This window comes from Cryptomeria japonica, chromosome 11 (assembly GCF_030272615.1).
Source record: "Cryptomeria japonica chromosome 11, Sugi_1.0, whole genome shotgun sequence".
NCBI classification, from domain to species: domain Eukaryota; kingdom Viridiplantae; phylum Streptophyta; class Pinopsida; order Cupressales; family Cupressaceae; genus Cryptomeria; species Cryptomeria japonica.
Window position 1 is genome coordinate 231,911,208 of NC_081415.1, and position 19,373 is coordinate 231,930,580.

The following is a 19,373-nucleotide window of genomic DNA, read 5'->3' on the forward strand; positions in this document are numbered from 1 at the left end:
CACAGGCAGCTCAACCACCTGTCATTGCGAAGAGTGATGATCCTATTCAAATCAAGGACTCTCAACGTTTGCCAATTTCTATTGCGAAGCGTGGGACTGTGTTGACGTGTATTTTGTACACCATCATACACAGAATAAAATACCAATAGGCATCTTATCCTCTCTTGAGAAAATAGTCTCTAACTGCTGAAGATTCGCATAAAGGATCAGTTAGGTAGACTCCAAGGTTCTTTTAGTAGGGTCTCTACGTGTGGACAAGCTTCCAGCGGTATGATGTGATTTGCTGTTTCCTCCAAGGGGCCTTACGTATTCCGAAAGTTCAAGATTTGCTAAACTAAGGAAACTATTCAAAAAATAACAAAAGGAGTAAGGTTTGAAAGAGGTCTAATCTAGTCTAACCCTAGGAATGACTTCGTGTAGACAAGGCTTGGCAAGATTCAACCAACTTCAATTTTGCCATAAGATAACAACTCAATTGAAATTAGTGCGATCTTCTAAGGTAATAAACTGATATCCAATGCATCAAAGATCATGGACACTACCACGAAGGTACATATTCAAGATACAATAATGATTGAAGATTAAGGGATTCAAAGTATTCTCCAGTCGACCACGCAAGGCGTTCCTACAATCAGCAAGAAGCTAGTGGTTTGGATTACGAATCCTACCAAAGATCAAGTCTCACACAATGTCCTTCAAACTAACAAGCTACTTTGATTGAGCACAATTCAAGTAAATCAAACAACCATGAAGATAACTCAAGAAATTTGCAACAAAACACCATAACTTCAATATTTCATTGATTTCCAAATCATCATGTACAACAATTGCTTGAATTCCTCTCTTCAAAACTCAATCTTGCTACAAAATAAAATTGCTTCTAGCTCTAATCTCTCTTACATCAACTATTGACTATTACACTATTCCTTATTACCGAAATGAAAAAATGAGGGTATAAATAGCATCCTCAATTACAATGAAAGGTCCAGATTGAAAGTAGATCAACGGACAAGATCATGACACCTAAACCCTAATTAGGGTTTGTTACAAATGGCCTCCTTTTTACTGAACAATATTAAATGCATAGCCAAATATTAAATTTTGGCACAAAAACCTAGGAGACATAAACCAATGAGAAATAAGATGTCATGTCATCTGTAACAACCTTTCATCTAGAATCTTATTCCCTTTCCAATTTTCTCTCTTAGCATATGCAATGAATCTTGAAACGATTCCTTCGATTTCTGCAATTGGAATCTCGGGAAGATTCTTCATACTCTCTTCTAAGTGGATGACTTGATCGAATGCATCTAGAAGAGCTGCGTCCCATGAAGGTTCAAGTTCCTTCGTCTTTTCAATCAGGAGCATGGTGGCAAACATCTGATCATACTGCTCATCTGTAACATTTGCGTTCTTGCAAAAGATGATCTTGATTCTATCCTCTAGTTCCTGCATATCCACATCTGTCTCGACCTCGATCCTTCTGCCAAGAATGGTACGAAGTACCTCAAATACTCTGTCCTGGATCGGATTGATCACCTCCTCAACTTGGCTACATCTAGTACTGATGTCTTCAAAGAAAACATTCTTCATATGGAGTAAGGTTGACCAATGAAACAAACTGTGAGGTTCTCCCTCCAAGATCCTCTCCTGCGCTAAAATCTTCCTTGATGTGTGTCTAATAACTTTCAAGACAGGAATGATAACATCCTTGGTATGGGCGAATGCAGCTACTGTTATCATCAAATTGTGGATCATCTCAAGAACTTGGATAGCTTGATGAATAATCTTCATCATCCTTGTTGCAGATTCGATAGCCACTGTATGAGATCTATCCATCCAATTACTTGTACATTGGACCATGTTCCTGAATCTTTCTGCTTCATTGATTGATTGAGGCGGCAATGCTTGTACTGGTGATCTAACTGGATCCTGACATCCCAAAGGTTCATTGATGTGACTGAAATATGTCCTCCATGCACCGACCTCTCGCTCAAGCTTCCTATTCTTCTCCATTTCTTCTCTAAGCTTGTCTTTCAATGCTTCAAATGAATCGGTAGCATCATCTAAAGTCTGTTCTACAGTAGATGGTCCTAACTCAAAAGTCTGTATATCATATTCTTCTGCTAGGATCTCACCTTCATATTTGTCTGCTGCCGGTGTAGCTATCTGCAATTTCCTGGATCCAGTCTCATCTCGAATCATCTTGGACATCTTGGTAGCCTTCTTCTTTTTTGTTACTTCATGTGAACGTCCAACAAGGCTCTCTAAATCAATTGCATTGTCCTCGTCCTCTACTACGATCACCTTGGTTAATCTTTCCTTCAACCAATCTGGGATAATCGATCTTGTTTCTTGAACTTGAATCTCTTTATGCATTATTTCTTCTTGTCTGGGAGGAGATGTCATTTCATTGTCTTCTTTGTCTTCATCTAACTCATAATCTTGGAGAGATCCATCGGGTGAACCATGCTGTGCCTGTCCTTCCTCCTGCCTATCGTTCTGTACCATAGACTCCATGGATTCTTCTACTTGAACTGTTCTTTTCTCAGGTCTAGAAGAAGTACCGGATGATCGATCTCTGTTAGCCTCTTGTTTCTTCTTGGAAGATTCTCTCTTTCCAGGTCTCTCTTTCCTCTTCGAACCTCTTGGATGGAGATTGCCCTCACTGGCACATCGAAGATTTCCTTCACCTGAATTTCTAGGATTAGGATTGCCTTCACTAACACTAGCTCCACCTTCGGCAGGTTTCTCTTCCAAAGTGAAAGTCATGGCTATGCCTTGTTCTCTCAACTTCTGATGTTGTATGTCAACCCATCTGCGAGTACAAGACAAGATTGGTGCCATCAAAGTATCTAAATCCACGACCTCGGGCTCATTCCAATCTAACCTTATTGTTTTGCTTTCTCGATCATAGGAAGACTGAATATGTCTGCCACTGTCCTGAGCTTGGTCGGCCACTCTATAAATCTTGCATTTCCTGATGAAATCCAAAGGTAATCTGGAATGCATTTTTCGTTTCACTTCAAGATCATCTAAGAGATTCATCATAAAATCTTCAATCTGATACTCATGTCTAAACTTCCTGCCGACTGTCTCCTCTAAATGTCCACGTGGATCAAAGCTTTCTCTCAAAGCAAAAGATGAGAAAGAATACAAGGCTAACTCCTTCTCTGCGTCATCCATAGCTAAAGCATTAGGACATACTTCAACTGAATTACCCAAAATGATAGGTACTGGAACTCCATTCTGATGTCTGTGTCTGAATGCCTTCACATATGCTGCCAACTGTCTTGTTACTTCAAGTAACACAATTCTGTCTGTCGGATATCTCGGCAACATGTATGGTGGTAAAGGACATCCATGCACTCTAATATAAGTGAACTTGGGAAACTGAATGAACCAAGCACCGTACCTCTTTATGAATTCCTGGGCATCCTGAGATAACCTGTAGTGAATTCCACCTTGCAACGTCCTTGTGATGTTCATCGTGAAAGTATCATTAACCAACTTATAGTTGCTCCCTGGCGGATGATGCAAGTAGGCATAGGAATCACAAGCTCTGACCTCGCCGGGTCCTCTTCCAATCACTCCTCTGTGAGGTAGTCCTGCGTACTCAACACTCCTGATCAAGGCATAGATGACGTATGAACTCATGTGGAAGGACTTAGTAGCCTTGAGTCTCCTCAACTGTACGTCTAAGCAATGGCTAATCATCCTAGCCCAATGTATCGTACCTTTCCCTTGAACAATCACCTGGATGAAGTAAAACATCCACTTCTCAAAATAGAAGGCATGAGGGGCTCCTGTAACTCGGTTGAGCATGGTAATCAAATCTCTGTACTCCTCTTGGAAATCAATCCTGTGTGGTGTGTTCGGGACCTTGCTCAGACGGGGACGGCTCTTAAGTAGCCAGTTCTTATTGATAATGCTTAGACAAGCATCTGGATCATCTTCGTACATTGATCTGGCTCCTTCTATGCTCTTGTATATCATGTCCCTGTGCTCTGGAAGATGGAAAGCTTCACTTATAGCTTCCTCTGAAAGGTACGCCAAAGTGTTTCCCTCTTTGGACACGATTGTTCTGGATTGTGGATCATAGTGACGAGCACATTCGATCATCAACTCGTGGCACTGAATAGCTGGAGGAAAGCCGGCCGCCTTAATGATGCCACTCTCTATTATTCTCCGGGCGACAGGTGATGGCTTGCCAATGTAAGGGACCTCTCGAAACTTCTTCGTGCTGAAGTTACCCAAGTTTGTATCTCCAATGTTGCTCCACTTCGACACGATCTTGGTCTCCACTTCTTCGGTCTTCTGATCTTCTTTCATGAGAGCTGAGCGACTGGCGGATGCTCCCGCCTTTGGGGTTGCCATACCTACACAACATTTCATAATAAGAAGCTAGATTTTGCAATAAATAACATAGATTAGAGAATAAATTTTAGGAATCTTCATGATAAGTCTTTGAGTTATCATTTCCTAAAATGAAACGACTGAGCTAGGAATTCAAAATTCAAAATTCAAAATTTAAAATATGACGATGAATAAATAAAACAATAAAATCAAATCCCCATACCTCAATAGAGAGCTAACTCTAGAATGCAAAATAAAAAGGATTCGCCTAGGCAAAATTGACGTGTAAATAGTCTTCAATGTGATCTCTTTCTTCCAAATATCAATTTCGCCACCCTTTTGTCCTTGACGTGGTCTTCAAAGCAACGTTCCTCTTGTCAATTTCACCACCCTTCAAGTCTTTGACGGGATCTCCAAGTTCGCTCAAATGTAAACTTCAAGTTCGTAGCGCCTTGGATTGATGTTAATGCCTTGGTCAATACTTCGCACCACCTTGAATATAATTCGCACTTCTTCAAACACAACTTCGCACTTCTCCCTTTGTCTTCCAAATCGCACTTGAATGAAGATGATAAAATGATAATGTAAAAATAAAAATCATCACCTCCCTTTTATAGCGCTTACCTCTCACCTCCATATAGGCCGACTTGGTAATTAAATAAGGCATTTTAAACGATTTTTTAATAAAATAACAAGGCCGACTTACTTAGAACAATAAAATACCAAGCGCTTCCCTTTGATTTTTTTTTTTTTTAATTAATTAATTAATTATTAAATGCCTTTCATTTTTAATTAATAAATTTCGATTTTTTACAAGTCAAAATAATTAATTGATACCAAGCGCAATATTTAAATGCCATTTTTAAATAAATATCGATTTTGCTAGCATTTAAATAAATTCAAAAATGTTTATTTGAGCGCCAAAATATTTTGAAAATGAAGTACACGTACCTCATTGCCCTGGTCCCTTGGAGAGGGACAGGAGCGATCCATCATGTTGGTCTTGATTTTTGCATTTTTGACGTTCAACCTCTGCATTTCTACGTTCAAATCATCATTTTGTCGGGTCCTTCAAGTTTGATTGACTTGCATGTGTGAAGGGATGCCCTTGGATGTAATATCGCCCTGGTCCCTTGGAGAGGGACAGGAGCGATCCATTCTTTTCTCTTTAATCTTTGTAACTTCGAACTTCAATCTTCGTTGTGATGGACAAACAATGTCATTCCTTCATTCCACGCTCATTTTGCTTGAATTTTACAAGGCATTTTGATGTTTAAAGGATCATCGCCCTTGTCCCTTGGAGAGGGACAGGAGCGATCCTTGTCTTTTCTCCGTTTTAAGCTCAAATCGGTGATATTGAACGTCCATTTCCTTTTGCATCGCCTTCCAAATGGTGTTTAAAACCATGTGCGACTTTATCTCAACATGATCTTCAAAGGATATCATGTGTTTTGGCAAATATCGCCCTGGTCCCTTGGAGAGGGACAGGGGCGATCTCCATGTCCTGGCTCAAATTCGTAAACATTTAACCTTTGTTCTTCGCTTATTGCCTTCCAAATAACGTCCTTTACCTCGTCTATCTTTGCATTGTCTTGATTTTGAAGGAGTGTGAGTGTTTTTAATGAAATCGCTTTGGTCCTTGTCCAAAGGACAGGAGCGATATAGACTCCTTAGCTTGATTGATAACATTTGGATGTTCCAAACTTTGATATGTCACTTTCAAAAGGTGCCTTGAACCTTTTATGACCTTGTGAAGCCTTGTCTTAACGTGATTTTTGCATGAATCGGCCAATGCATTCAATATCGCTCTGGTCCCTTCCTGAGGGACAGGAGCGAAGTTCAACATTTTGAGCTTGTTCTTGTTTTGATCAATTTGCAATTATCTTCAACGCGTGAAATAAAGTCCCTTGATTCCCCTTGGTCGCTTGAAACTTGCTTAACTTTTGAAATCTATACCTTTATGCAATTTTCGCTCTGGTCCCTTCCTGAGGGACAGGAGCGAATTGGGAGTCTTAGTGCAAATTCCCTCAACGTGGCGACCTCTGTAACCTTGTGCTTGATCGAAATGTCTTGAAACGTCTTTGCCACCTTGTTCCTCGTCTTGGAATGTCTTAAACTTGAATAAGAAGCAATATAACCATCATATCGCCCTGGTCCCTTGGAAAGGGACAGGAGCGATCTTACTCTTGTGGGCTTCACTTCACTTTATCACCTTCAAAGTTTATATTCAACGGATTCGCAATGTTCCATTCCATTCATCCATGCCTTGAGATCGATTGAAACTTGGCAAGAAAATCATCTGTAACAAAAATCGCTCTGGTCCCTTGGAGAGGGACGGGAGCTACAAAGTACTTCGCCCTGGTCCCTTGGAGAGGGACAGGAGCGATCCCTTTCCTGGAGGTATCTCTGTGTTTGTGAAAATATTCAATTTATATTCAATGGAAAGATCACGCCTTTCTTCATCATTTCCAACTCGAAATTCATCTTGACCCTGCAGGAATAGTAAGATATTTGAAAACGAGCTCCTGTCCTTCACTGAGGGACAGGAGCGATTTTGCTCCTACAGGCCAAAATAACATGATTTTATACATTTTACCACTTCACAAGGCGAAAACAAATCATTTTCAATGCCCAGGATCAAAATCAAAAAGTCAAAATTTGGTCAAAATTAGTCAATTGGACAAAAATTCACTTTTCACCTTCAACACTTAAACAAATTTAAGCTCTACATTCAAAATTCCAATTGAAAATAGACCATTTTGGCGAAATCATTGCATTCAAAATTTGCATTCAACGAAAGGAAGCTCAAAAGCTCTCAAAACTGACTGGATTCTGGCTTGAAAAGACGTTAATTAAAACCCTAAGGCTAGACCCTAAATCCAGACAACTGACAGACTAACAAAAATCCTAAAAGCGAGCGAAAAAAAACGAGCAAAAAGAGGGGGTCCCCATTTGCAATGGGGCGATGTGTGAAATGGTCACAACAGACTGCCATGCCAAATCCTGCAAAAGACAAATGCTATCTCAATGGACGCCGCTAAGGATAAAAGTGTAAGTGATTCTTCGATTGCTGTCAATTTTTCTGCACCTGTCAATTCTTCTACACATGCATCGAAGACTAGCGTACCTAATATTTTAAGTTCTCAAAATGAGAACCAAAATCCATCTTTGATGATGAATTCCTTTCAGTCATTTGATATTTTAGACCATGCTAAGAAAACCAAAATACGAATGTCTGAAGTTGAATTTTTGAGATCTAATACAAATCAATTTGACCATTTGGTCAAGTTTGTTAAAGAAAAAGATACTACCCCTAGTAATCTTCCTAAGACTAACTTACTTCAAAATAACTTAGTAACTTCCCCTTCTCCTGTAGAGAAGATAGAACCATTCTACATTTCTTTGTTGATAAATGGTTATAAGCTTAGTAACCGTGTAATTGATTCTGGGGAACAAGATGCACCACTTGAAGCTTGTAAATAGTGAGAATGGGGTAGCATCTACATATGCAAGTAAATAGCTATGCTTTCCACTATGAGGTTCTGGATTCTACAAGCTTCAAGAGGTGCATCTTGTTCCCCAGAATCAATTACACAGTTACTAAGCTTATAACCATTTATCAACAAAGAGATGTAGAATGGTTCTATCTTCTCTACAGGAGAAGGGGAAGTTACTAAGTTATTTTGAAGTAAGTTAGACTTAGGAAGATTACTAGGGGTAGTATCTTTTTCTTTAACAAACTTGACCAAAAGGTCAAATTGATCTGGATTAGATCTCAAAAATTCAACTTCAGACATTTGTATTTTGGTTTTCTTAGCATGGTCTAAAATATCAAATGACTGAAAGGAATTCATCATCAAAGATGGATATGGGTTCTCATTTTGAGAACTTAAAATATTAGGTACACTAGTCTTCGATGCATGTGTAGAAGAATTGACAGGTGCAGAAAAATTGACAGCAGTCGAAGAATCACTTACACTTTTATCCTTCGTGGCGTCCATTGAGATAGCATTGTCTTTTGCAGGATTTGGCATGGGAGTCCCACGCTTCGCAATAGAAATTGGCAAATGTTGAGTCCTTGATTTGAATAGGATAATCACTCTTTGCAATGACAGGTGGCTGTGCTGCTTGTGCTTGCGAATGGGTGAATACTACAAAGACATCCACATCACGTGTGTCTGGCGTATCATCTTCTTGATATTGCATAACCTGATGTTAGAGTCGCCAGCCAACTCTGCATCATCTTCTTGATGCGAATTGGCATCTTCTTCACCAAAAGGGGGAAGCTCATTTTGTTCAGCTTCATAATATTCTGTAGCTGAATTTTGGGGTGGTGCGTCCAACGCAAGCCTCTCTGGAGCAAGAGGTAATTTATTCTGATTACACATGGCGTAATTGGAAGCATTGTTTGGATAAGTCCTTCTTGGAACATCATGATAAGAAGTATTTCCTTGTGAGGAAATTTGCTTCTTAAGTGCCAACAACTCATTTGCTAACTTTTGTATCATGGGATCAACAAAATTAATGGAAGGAATTGGTAAATCAACAATTTGATTATTTCTAACCTTGTTGGGATCTCTCCTTATCTTACCGGCGAGGATGAGATCATCTTCAACCAATATAGCCAATTGTTGTGCAACGTCCAAATCTATAGGATTATCCCTTCGCAAAAGAAAGCTCACCTTTGGCAGTTGAGTGTTGATGAAGAAGCATTTCAAGTTTCCAACGGTTGGTTGTGAAGCAAGTGGAATGCGATTATGCAATTTGTTGAACTTTGCTACAAATTCACGCATAGCTTCCTAAGGTTCTTTCTTCATTTGAGTTAACTGAGCTAGCAGTGCGTGATCGTCTTCGACAGACTTGAACCTTGCTTCAAACAATGTTTTGAGAGTTGCCCACTTTGTGATACAAGAATTCGTAAGATGATAGAACCAATCAACAGCAGCTCCATGCAAAGTCTCAATGAATAATCTCACCGAAACATCTTCATGCTCAACACCTAGGACTCCACATGCGATGTAGAAGGCAACAATGTGTTTGTTCGGGTGCTGAGAACCATCCCCTAAAAATTTGGGTAAATTTTTCAGCGTACCTTTGGGAAGTTCATGCAAAGGTGCGATCAAATTCAAGGGACCAAAAATAGTACCCCAAGGTCCAGGAGCAGCCATCCTTAACGGATTATAGGGTGGTATTACAAAACGACTTGCAAGTGGAACAAATAAAACTTGCAAACTTGACGCCAAGACTCACTTGGTACAAGAGATCGCCGTGCAGAAGGAGGAAAACTTTGTGTTCGCTGCAAAGGAGAACTAGTCCGTGGAGGTGCCACAAAAGGAAAATTACATTGCTGCAGAAACTCAAAAGTAGGATCAACAACTCCCACTAATCGTTGCCCATGAGTGTAACTTCGATTTGCTAGATTATGATTTTTGAGAAAATCAGCAAAAAATGATATTACAATGAAAAGAGCACTGCAACCCAAAGGGAAAATACCGGTTGCACGTTGCTCCCTAGCAGAGTCTCCAAAAAACTGTTGTGTGAATATTTTGTCACCAGCGTACTAATGACAAAATATATGATTCACACACAGCTATGTTGAGAAATTAATCTCTCCTCTCATCAAGGGGAGGTTCCCTTTGAAATTTCTTCTCTAATTAATAAGAAATCAAAATCTGTGGGTTGGTGTTGAGCATATAACTCTTTTTTTTCAGAGTCTATGTATTCTCCCTTCACCTTGTTACAATTTCTTTACCTCTTTAGATACTTAAAGAAAAGAACAATGAATCTAACAAACTGCAGTAAAACTTACAGTCAAGTAGCACAAAGTCTCTCTTGAATGTAATCTTAACTCAAACTGATTATTACAAAAAGTTAGAAATTTAACTTGCAACTCAAAGTCTTCAATTATGAATTCCTAATTCTTTAAACTAAAAGTAACTGCAGCAATATAAAGTTTACCACTAATTACTTAATTTATCAGAAGATTTCCCAAATAGGCTAGGAGCACACAGTCTACTTGCACGATTCAGGAGCTCTTTAACCCACATAACAATATCTTCAAGATCAAAGAAATAAAGAACATATATAATCAATGGACATAAGAACATTAAATCATATAAACAATTTTCTTGATACAACACAAAGTTTGAGATCAACAAAATTGGTTTCTTTATTTGTTTGATAGAATTTTCACAACAAAAGTCCAAAGTGTTAGTTGAGGTAAAAATTTTGCAGAGTTTTGCTAAGCATGAAAAAAGATTCATATTTACAAATGAGGTCCTCCTTATATAGGAAAAGAATGGAGAAAAATGTGGGCATAGTTGACTTATTCAACTGCACAGTCCCACTTTACTACAACTATAGCATAAGGAAAACGTGCAGCTGCAAGAAAACTAGCAGCATCTAATGATGCAACTACATAAAAAGAAAAAGCCAAAAAGGGGATGTTTTATTCATCTTTCTCCTCTCCTGATTTTTGGAAATCTTCGAACTTGGCCAGGATGGCTTTCATCTCTTCTTTGTCCGGCATTGGGGTAGAACTTGTGATCACTCGAACACGGGAAATTGCATCTTCAATCTTTACCTGTTTCTTTTGCCCGTCCTTCAGCATGGATGCAAGGACTTCAAAACTGACCTGGATCTCCAATAGCTTATCAAAAGTATCAAGTGAGAAATCCTGTCCCGTGCAGTGATCTATTAAGGTAAGGAATTCTTGTGTGATAGCTTCGCCAGTAACGAGATTTTGATCGCCATCATATATGTAACAAGGAAGATCGACAACTTTGGCAAAAATGAGATCAATCACGTCATCACCTTCCTTTTCTCGGTCCAGTTCTGCAATCATCAACCTTATTGTCTCTTGCTTATGAGACAATAATGACAAGATCTGGATGTACTTTTCCCTTGTGGGAATTACCTTATTTTCAACAAGGACATCTATCCTGAAGTCCTCCATTTTGCTCCAAAAGGTAGTGTGCTTTTCTCAACTTCCTCAATCTCCTGTGATAATGAAGTTTTGAGTCCTTGCATCTGACTCTAGATTACTTCATAATCTGACAATAGTCCTATTGTCGAACTTAGAAGATGAGGGCCTTCTGACCTTAGTCGTGAAATCCACTCATCCATCACTCGGCCTTTAGCTCCTACTTGTTCAATCTTCTTTAGAGCTTCAGTGTCCATTGAGGATCCTATGGGCTCAATTTCTTGAGAAGATTGTGTGACCTTTAGAAGAACATTGGTCAGTTGTTCACACTTCTGCTTCAATTCATTTTTCTCCTCCCTCTCCTGGTTATATTCATATAGTAACACATCCAGGTTTGAAAGTAATGAGAGTCTTTTAGCCCCTTCACTCTTGACAACATGGTAACCATGTCGTTGTATTCCTCATTGAAGTCACTCCTATAGAAGGACTTGGGCCATCGTGAGGCAGTAGAATGTCTTGAAGCAGAGAGGTACACAGTGTTGACCAGTTTCTTGCATTTAACTTCATTTTTCTCATAGTACTCTTGAGCACTCTCTGGAGAAATGTCAGCTACTTCTTCAACTGGAGAGCCTTTGAAAACACTATTGAAAAATACACTATCCAGAGTCATGATGACATTCTGATCTACATCCTTCACCTGTCTCGTATTCGGATCAAAGTGATCCGCTATTGCAAGTACAAATTCTAGGTCATGAGCTGCAACTGGGAAGGATGCATATTTATGCAACTCAGATTTGATCAGATTAGTTAAGCGAGCAGGAGCTTTCTCAACTCGGTCAATAAATTCTTGCATATTGACATGTCCAATCTCAGTATCTCTGATTTCCTTGATATTTGAGTCCATTGAACTCTCTGGGTACATATTCAAGTACTTATCGTACTTGTACTTCATTTTTCTCGTTGGTGTTTTACCCGGAGAAGATTCCAATTAACTCGTGGAAGGTTGAGGTTTATCTTGAGGGAGCTTTGACATTCGCGATGACTGCATCCAACACTGAGGATTAGTTATCATCATTATCAAAATCAATTTTTCTCAAACGGATCGAAAAACGGGACTCAAAACAGGCTTGGGAGTAAAACTGCCAAAAACAGCAGGTCGGAGAAAAAAGTCCGACATGCTCTTTTGAAAACAAAACTTGCACATCGGACTTTAAAGTCCGACATGCAAGGATAAACATCTTGATTGGACTTTCAAGTCCGATGTGCAAATTCGGGGTAAGTTTATTAGCACATCGGACTTGCAATCCGAGGAAGATCAACAGCACATCGAACTTCAAAGTCCAAAGTGCGAGGGTAAAACCATTTGGAAAAACCAGCACACCGGACTTTAAAATCCGATGTGCTCACAAGGGGAAAAACCATTGATTAAAACCCGACATGTCAATCAAATCGTCAATTCTTCGCACACCGGACTTTAAAGTCCGATATGCGAAGATTATCATCTAGCATATCGGACTTTAAAGTCCGATATGCGAAGAAGTCTCCATATTGGCTACAGGTCGAGTTTCAAACCCTGTCATGCAGGTTGGAGAAGGATAAGACATGGAGGGCAATCAGAGTTTAAAGTTTGATTGCCCTCTCGACACACCAAGCAAAACCTGGAGAAAATAAAACAAAGGAAGAACAATTGGGAAAATAAAATGCAAAACAGGAAAAGAAACCCGAAATAAAAACCCTACCTTTTTCGCTACAAGTGATTTGGAAAAATCCAATAATGGAGCGATTGAATCCACAAGATGGCGAGTGAAACGAAGGAGGAGACGCGCAGAGGGAGAAACGCATAGGCAAAAATGAAGAAATAAAAGGCAAAAGTGATTAAAATAAACCCCTCAATTAACTATTAATGCCGCATTAATGACCAACTTGCAGTGCATGTCGGACTTTAAAGTCTGACATGCATTCTCCGACCAAACGGTCTGCAGTTTGGACTTTAAAGTTTGAACTGCAGGGGAAGATCAAACATGTACACATCGGACTTTAAAGTCCGATGTGCACTAGAATTTACAAAGAAAGACCCTGCAGTTCCGAACCGCAGGTAAAACTGCAAACTTAGAAAAACTTAGAAAACACTAAGAAAAGCAAGAAGATAAACGAGCTAATCGACAGAGTCGATCAAGCTCTCCCGAAGGTCGTAAGGTACGAAATGGACCAGTTTCGTAGGGTTGCCTCACGATTTTGGCCGTGCTGAAGTCGAGGACATCACATACGTATGTATGTATGCATGTATGTATGTCTCAATGGATGTGTTTATGCATGCATGCATGGATGCATGGATGTATATGTGCATGCATGTATGTATGTATGGATGGATGTATATATAGATGTATGCATGTATGTATGTATGTATGTATGTATGCATGCACTTATGTATGTATGTATGTACGTACGTACGTACATATGTATGTATGCATGTATGTACTAAAATCCTATTTTTACCATACAAAATTTATTAATTTTTTACAAGTTCACCGAATTTTAAACTTGAAGCCGAAAATTCGGCAAACCTTGTGACACAGCATGTATGTTTGTATATACATGTGTATGTGTGTACATAACTTGTTATGGTTTTTATGTGTGTTTGCATGCGCGTGTACATGTTATGGTATTCATCTTTCCCTAGTCATCTACATTTTGATATTGTTCTTAGCCTCTATCATTTGTAATTGTGCTTCCACCATAGCACATTTAGTCCATTAAGTGTCTACATTGACTGGGTACCATCTTGGGCTCTAGGCCAACAATATTTACAAGTTTTATATAGCATAGGAGGATATATTGAAGCCAATATCTTTCTCAAATTTGCTCATATGCATATTCTAGATGATTTTGTAATGTCTCCTTCTTTAGGCCTAGTCAGCTTTATGACTGCCAGCCTGTTTCTTGAGTTCCTGTAGGCTAATTGGTATTGGTAAGGGGACTCCCATATCTTGGAGAGCATAGGATTAACTTTTATTGGTTTTTGTTGTTGGCATTGAGCTTAGTTGAATTGTGGATTGTAGTGATGCTTTTAGAAGTGTTTTCAAATCCTTGGGGTGTTCTCTGGACATTTTGGAGAGCACATCTATTCTTAGTAAGTCTTTGAGTTGATGCATGTCATTATCCCTTGGTTTTAGTTACATCATGGCATGATTAGTTTTGGATTTCGAATCCCCGATAGTGCTTTCCACAACTGGGGTGGATTATTTAAATTATGCACTTAAATTCCAATGTTTAATGTTAAATTATTTACTTTTAAGTGTTAAAATTTATTAAAGTTGCATTATGCCCCCTCAAAAGTGGACACCTAGGGAGATGGGGGGTGTGTAGGGTCTTGCACATGAAAATCATTTTAATATTTCAAAAAAGACATTTGAGGGAAATATGAATTATTTTATAATTTTAAATTGCCCTTTTTCCTCCATAAAGCTGTAAAAGGACGTTTGGGGCCGCATTTGTTCACATGCTGAAGATTACACATATCATTATGCTATTGGATTGAACCTGTGCACTATTTCATGATCTTTTGAGGATGAAAACCCTCATTGGATTCCTAGTTTTGGATTTGGAAGACAATCTCTAGCTAGTCTGAGTGATTCTATTCAGGAATCACCATTGTGCTTCCATAGAGTTCCAGTTTCCAGGTTTCCAATATGAAGATTTTGGGTGTTTTGATGCACAGATTTTTGGGTGTGTTTAGCATTGATTTCAGAGATTTCTTTGATGTGTTTCTATGCATTTCCAGTTTGAGTTTTGTTGAACATACCATTCCTCTAGAATAGCCCCGTGCCACTCCTGTTGCAGGGAAAGTTGCTGATAGGGTTTGAAAATCAATGGAGGTTGTGTGGATTGTGATTCCTACAGTTGGGTGACTCATTTGAAGAGGGTTTTGAGACTATTTGCAGGTTACAAAATTCCCTAGAGAGGCCATACCACAAAATAGCGACTCTTGGAGCTTGGTGCGGGAAGCTAGGAATGAAGCGATTCCCTTTCAGTGTTTTTTAATGGCTGTTTATTGGTGTCTTGGTGTTTGAAGGTTGTTTGCAGGAGTTTTAGAGTGAGTTTCTTCTTGTTGGGGGTCATAATGAAGCCATACAGCTCCTTGTACTTGCTGCGCTAGATGGCTGAAGGTAATACCAGGTCTGCAAACTGACTTCTCCCTGCCTTTTCAGGGCTGTTTGGTAGCGCTGGGCATATTCCCTGCTGTTTTGCTTTGTTTGAAGGTGAATCTGGTTGTGTATAATGAGTTCTGGAAGGTTTAAGTGACTATTTGGACCTGCAACAGTGATGTAACAGGACTGCAACATGTACTTCAGTTTAAAAAAACTGCTTTTTTGCATACAGCACTTTAATGTGTGTTATCTACTTGCTGTGATCATTCCAGCTCCCATTTTGAGGAATTTTCTTACTTGTTTCCTATTTGATGTTAGTTTTATGCAATACGGGCAATCTGGAAAGTGTTTATTCCATTTGCTGTTCGGTACCAACATCTACATTAGCGTTGTAATCTTTATCAGTATTTATGACAGCAGAGATATCATTATTTCAATTTGCACGTAACCTTATACATTGTTAAAATAAAATTAAAAAAAAAATATCTAAGGTGGTCATTACAGATTTCATATACATTACAATTTCCATTGTAAGTTGACTGTGTCATTCAATTCCTTTGGCCAGGGGAAGGGAGAGTGGTGACAGTGAGTGGATAGGTGAGGGACTTGGGCACAATATTGTGTGATGTTGTATTGTTCTTCGTGAATGGAAAAGTACCTGTACACTTACTGTTACTGTGCTCTAGATATCTTAGTTTTGTGTGTATTGTATAGTATTCTCCTCTCATTGTTTTTTTGGACTTGTGTGCTTGTCAGAAAAATTGCCATTGGTCTGTGTAGTAGAATTCTCTTGGCCACCTTCTAAGTCATGAACAACACTAGCCCAACTGTTTCCAATCTCCTCTACTGTGCATTAATTTGGTTACCACCTTTGGAGGATTCGATTCTATATCTTGTCTTCAGTTCTGTGCTAAATGGCCTGATTTCCATGTACATCCAAAATTCTGGTTAACCTCTTATTTTGTTTCTTCCTTCTATGGATGAAATATTGGGAATGATCAGCTATGTTAAAAAAATGTGATACTAAGGATGCATACTTCTTACATGTTTTATCATATTCACTTTGTTCCCTCCACTCCTCGGAAATTCTGTTCTTCTTTGCAGATCAGCATAGCTCTTCTAATTGAATGAATCCATGTGCATGTTTATGGGAAGACATTTGGTTTATCTTTTCAACATCCTATACAACAATCTTTAAATGCTTTGTTCCATAGTGCAATGAATTCTGTTGCTGAGGTATTCTTCTCCTGTGTTTGTTACATTCGATTGTCTCCCCATATATTAGTATGCAAGATTTACATCACTTCATCCATGTTTTCCAATGAATCAACAGTGATATTAAGATGCTGGGTATAGGTTTGATATAAATCTAATTAGTATTTCAAAAGCACGGAATAGTCTTTCTTACCAACCTATATCATTGCCAAATTTTGAAGTTAGTTTGATCCAGATCTACAACATAATAACTTCTTAGTTTAAAAATTAGAACTCCTATCCACAATATCATATTGTGCAAAAATTGAAACTGCATTTTGTACTATGAAGTTTTATTACTATGCGCAAAATTATATGTACAGAAGGCCATTTCGTTCAATAAATGAATGCATGTCTGTATCTGCAATGTTGGAAGACAATATTCAAGTAGAAGAGGTTACACTACACAGAGAAGAGTGTGTAATCAGTAAGTGTCAATTGATGTACCCACATATAAAAACATTGTGTGCTCCTGATAACTAATGCAGAAGTGATTCTTACTAAATAAACCAATTACTAATCTTACGAGTTGGGAATCAGCAAAAAAATAGAACATACAATGCAAGATCTGGAATACTTTAGTGCAGTCACATTTTGATATGAGTATAATTATATTAGGTTAAGTGCATCTGGTTTAACTCATCTAGATTGTGTATCTGACACTTTGTTGGATTCAAAAAAGTAAAATATAAATGCAGTTACTGTTTTCAGTTCTTCTAAGATAAATTTTTCAGGTGAAGTTTGTTAGATACAACATATTGTGTATGCTTGTCACACAACATATTGTCTCTCTCATTGATATTGCTGTGTTTCTTCTGCCTCTTCTTCAGGTCCCAGGAATCCTTTTCACCCCAATTTGTCCACATTCATTGTCATTCAGACCCCTCATTTTACCTGAATATGTTACTATTCGCGTGCAAGTCCCCTACAATAGTAGAGGCCAAGCATGGGCCTCCTTTGATGGCAAGGACCGAAAACAGCTTAAGGCAGGTGATGCGCTTCTTTGTAGCATGGCTCCTTGGCCTGTGCCAACTGCATGCCAGGTGGATTCTACACATGACTTCTTGCGTAGTGTTTGTGAAGGGCTGCACTGGAATTTGAGGAAGAAACAATCTTTTGATGGCCCTCGAGAAATATAATGTTTCTTATTTACATTAACATATTTTTTCATTCCTCTAATAGACAATTTGTCATGATAGCTTTTTCCAAGGCCAAAGACAATCTTAAGTTGTTATCATCCTGTAATATTCACTAAGGGTGAAGGTAATTGTATTAGTCTGTCTTGATCTTCTCACTCAATTATCATAATTGTAATATATGTAATGATAACATAAGTAAAAAAATGAAACAAAATATATCTTTGTAATTGTCTCAAAAGTTGGACCACTTAGTGGAGCTTGACAGGGCTGTGTAAAGCCCTTGCTTTGTAATTCTTCTGGTTTGAATAAGTTTTTACCCCTCTTTTAGTTTAAATCTTGTTTGGAAATTAAATGTTTCTAAGAAAACTGCAATACAAGAAGTAAAATTATTTACGCCATTGGCATTCCCTTCTATGAAGCAGCCATAAGATTTTATGTACCATATCGTACATATTCTATCTTGCTTGCTAATGCATGAGTATGTAAGCATGGTTTATAGTTTAAACTTCAAACTGGCAAAAGGACATAAAAGAAATAATGAAGTACATTACTGCATATGGCTCTTCAGGACAAAATCTTGTCATAGTTGAATTGGTTTAATTCATTTGGATTACTATATTATGAAAATTATGGTATTAGCTATGATATCAATAGGAGAATGCCATTTTTCAAAATAATAAAAGGGTATGACATCAATAGGAGAATGGCATGAGTACCAATAAAAGGGTATTATATCAATAGCAGAATGCCATTTTTCAAAATAATAGAATAAGGGGGCAAAGCTTGTAAGCAAAGTTGTAGGGTTTGCCTATGCAGGTCCCTGGGACCGGTCCGGTTCGGTTCAGGTTTGAATCATGTTCTGGTTTGCCTTTGGGCTCGTCCAGGGTCCGCACTCGGGCGAGCTGGTTCGGCTTGTGTGAACTCAGGGGAACCCAAAGCAAACTTGGGTGTCTGGTGGCCTAAAAACTTTATTTTAAAAATCCGCCACTTGTATAAAGCAAATTTAACCCTAAAAGTGACATCTAAAACACAAAGTAAGTTCATTTTCCCTCATTTGTTTTGCAAACATCAATTTTTTCATTGCAGGTTGAGAAAATTTTGGCTTCCAACATTAAATAGGAGTTGAAGATTGATTTTTGAAGCTTAAACAATTGTTGCATCATCATTTCTACATGTTTTCATGCTTCCATTGCTTGAAAGAGGTAGGTTTTTATACATTTTTTTTCAACTATTTTTGTTTCACAAATTGTCAAACATGAAACATTATTTGTTTAGTTTATCTCTTCTTTAAAGTTATTAGATTTCCACAATCCATGCTATAATTTTTTTGATGCTTTTGGATTAGATTGCGTGCAATTTTTTATCATCAATGTTTTGAATCACACTCCGTGATTCATCATCAGGACGAGAGAAGAGTTCAAAGGAGATGATGATGAATCACAGAGTGTGATTCGAAATGTTGATGATAAAAAAATGCACACAATATAATCCAGAAGCATCAAGAAATTTACCTCTTCTTTTTCATTATTTTGTTTTTGTTTTTTATTATGTTTA

At 38.3% G+C, this 19,373-nt stretch overlaps 1 protein-coding gene across 2 annotated transcripts in view; it reads left to right on the forward strand.

Moving 5' to 3' along the window:
- The window catches only part of LOC131063957 (probable NAD kinase 1), a 170,075-nt gene extending 151,922 nt beyond the window's left edge, over positions 1-18,153 (forward strand). For both annotated transcript variants that reach the window (XM_057997962.2, XM_057997961.2), the window contains one exon: positions 17,511-18,153. In XM_057997962.2, coding sequence (XP_057853945.2) covers positions 17,511-17,819 — 309 coding nt within the window. In that variant the 3' untranslated portion in view covers positions 17,820-18,153. The remainder of the gene's footprint in view (positions 1-17,510) is intronic.
- Positions 18,154-19,373: the final 1,220 nt, after the last annotated feature.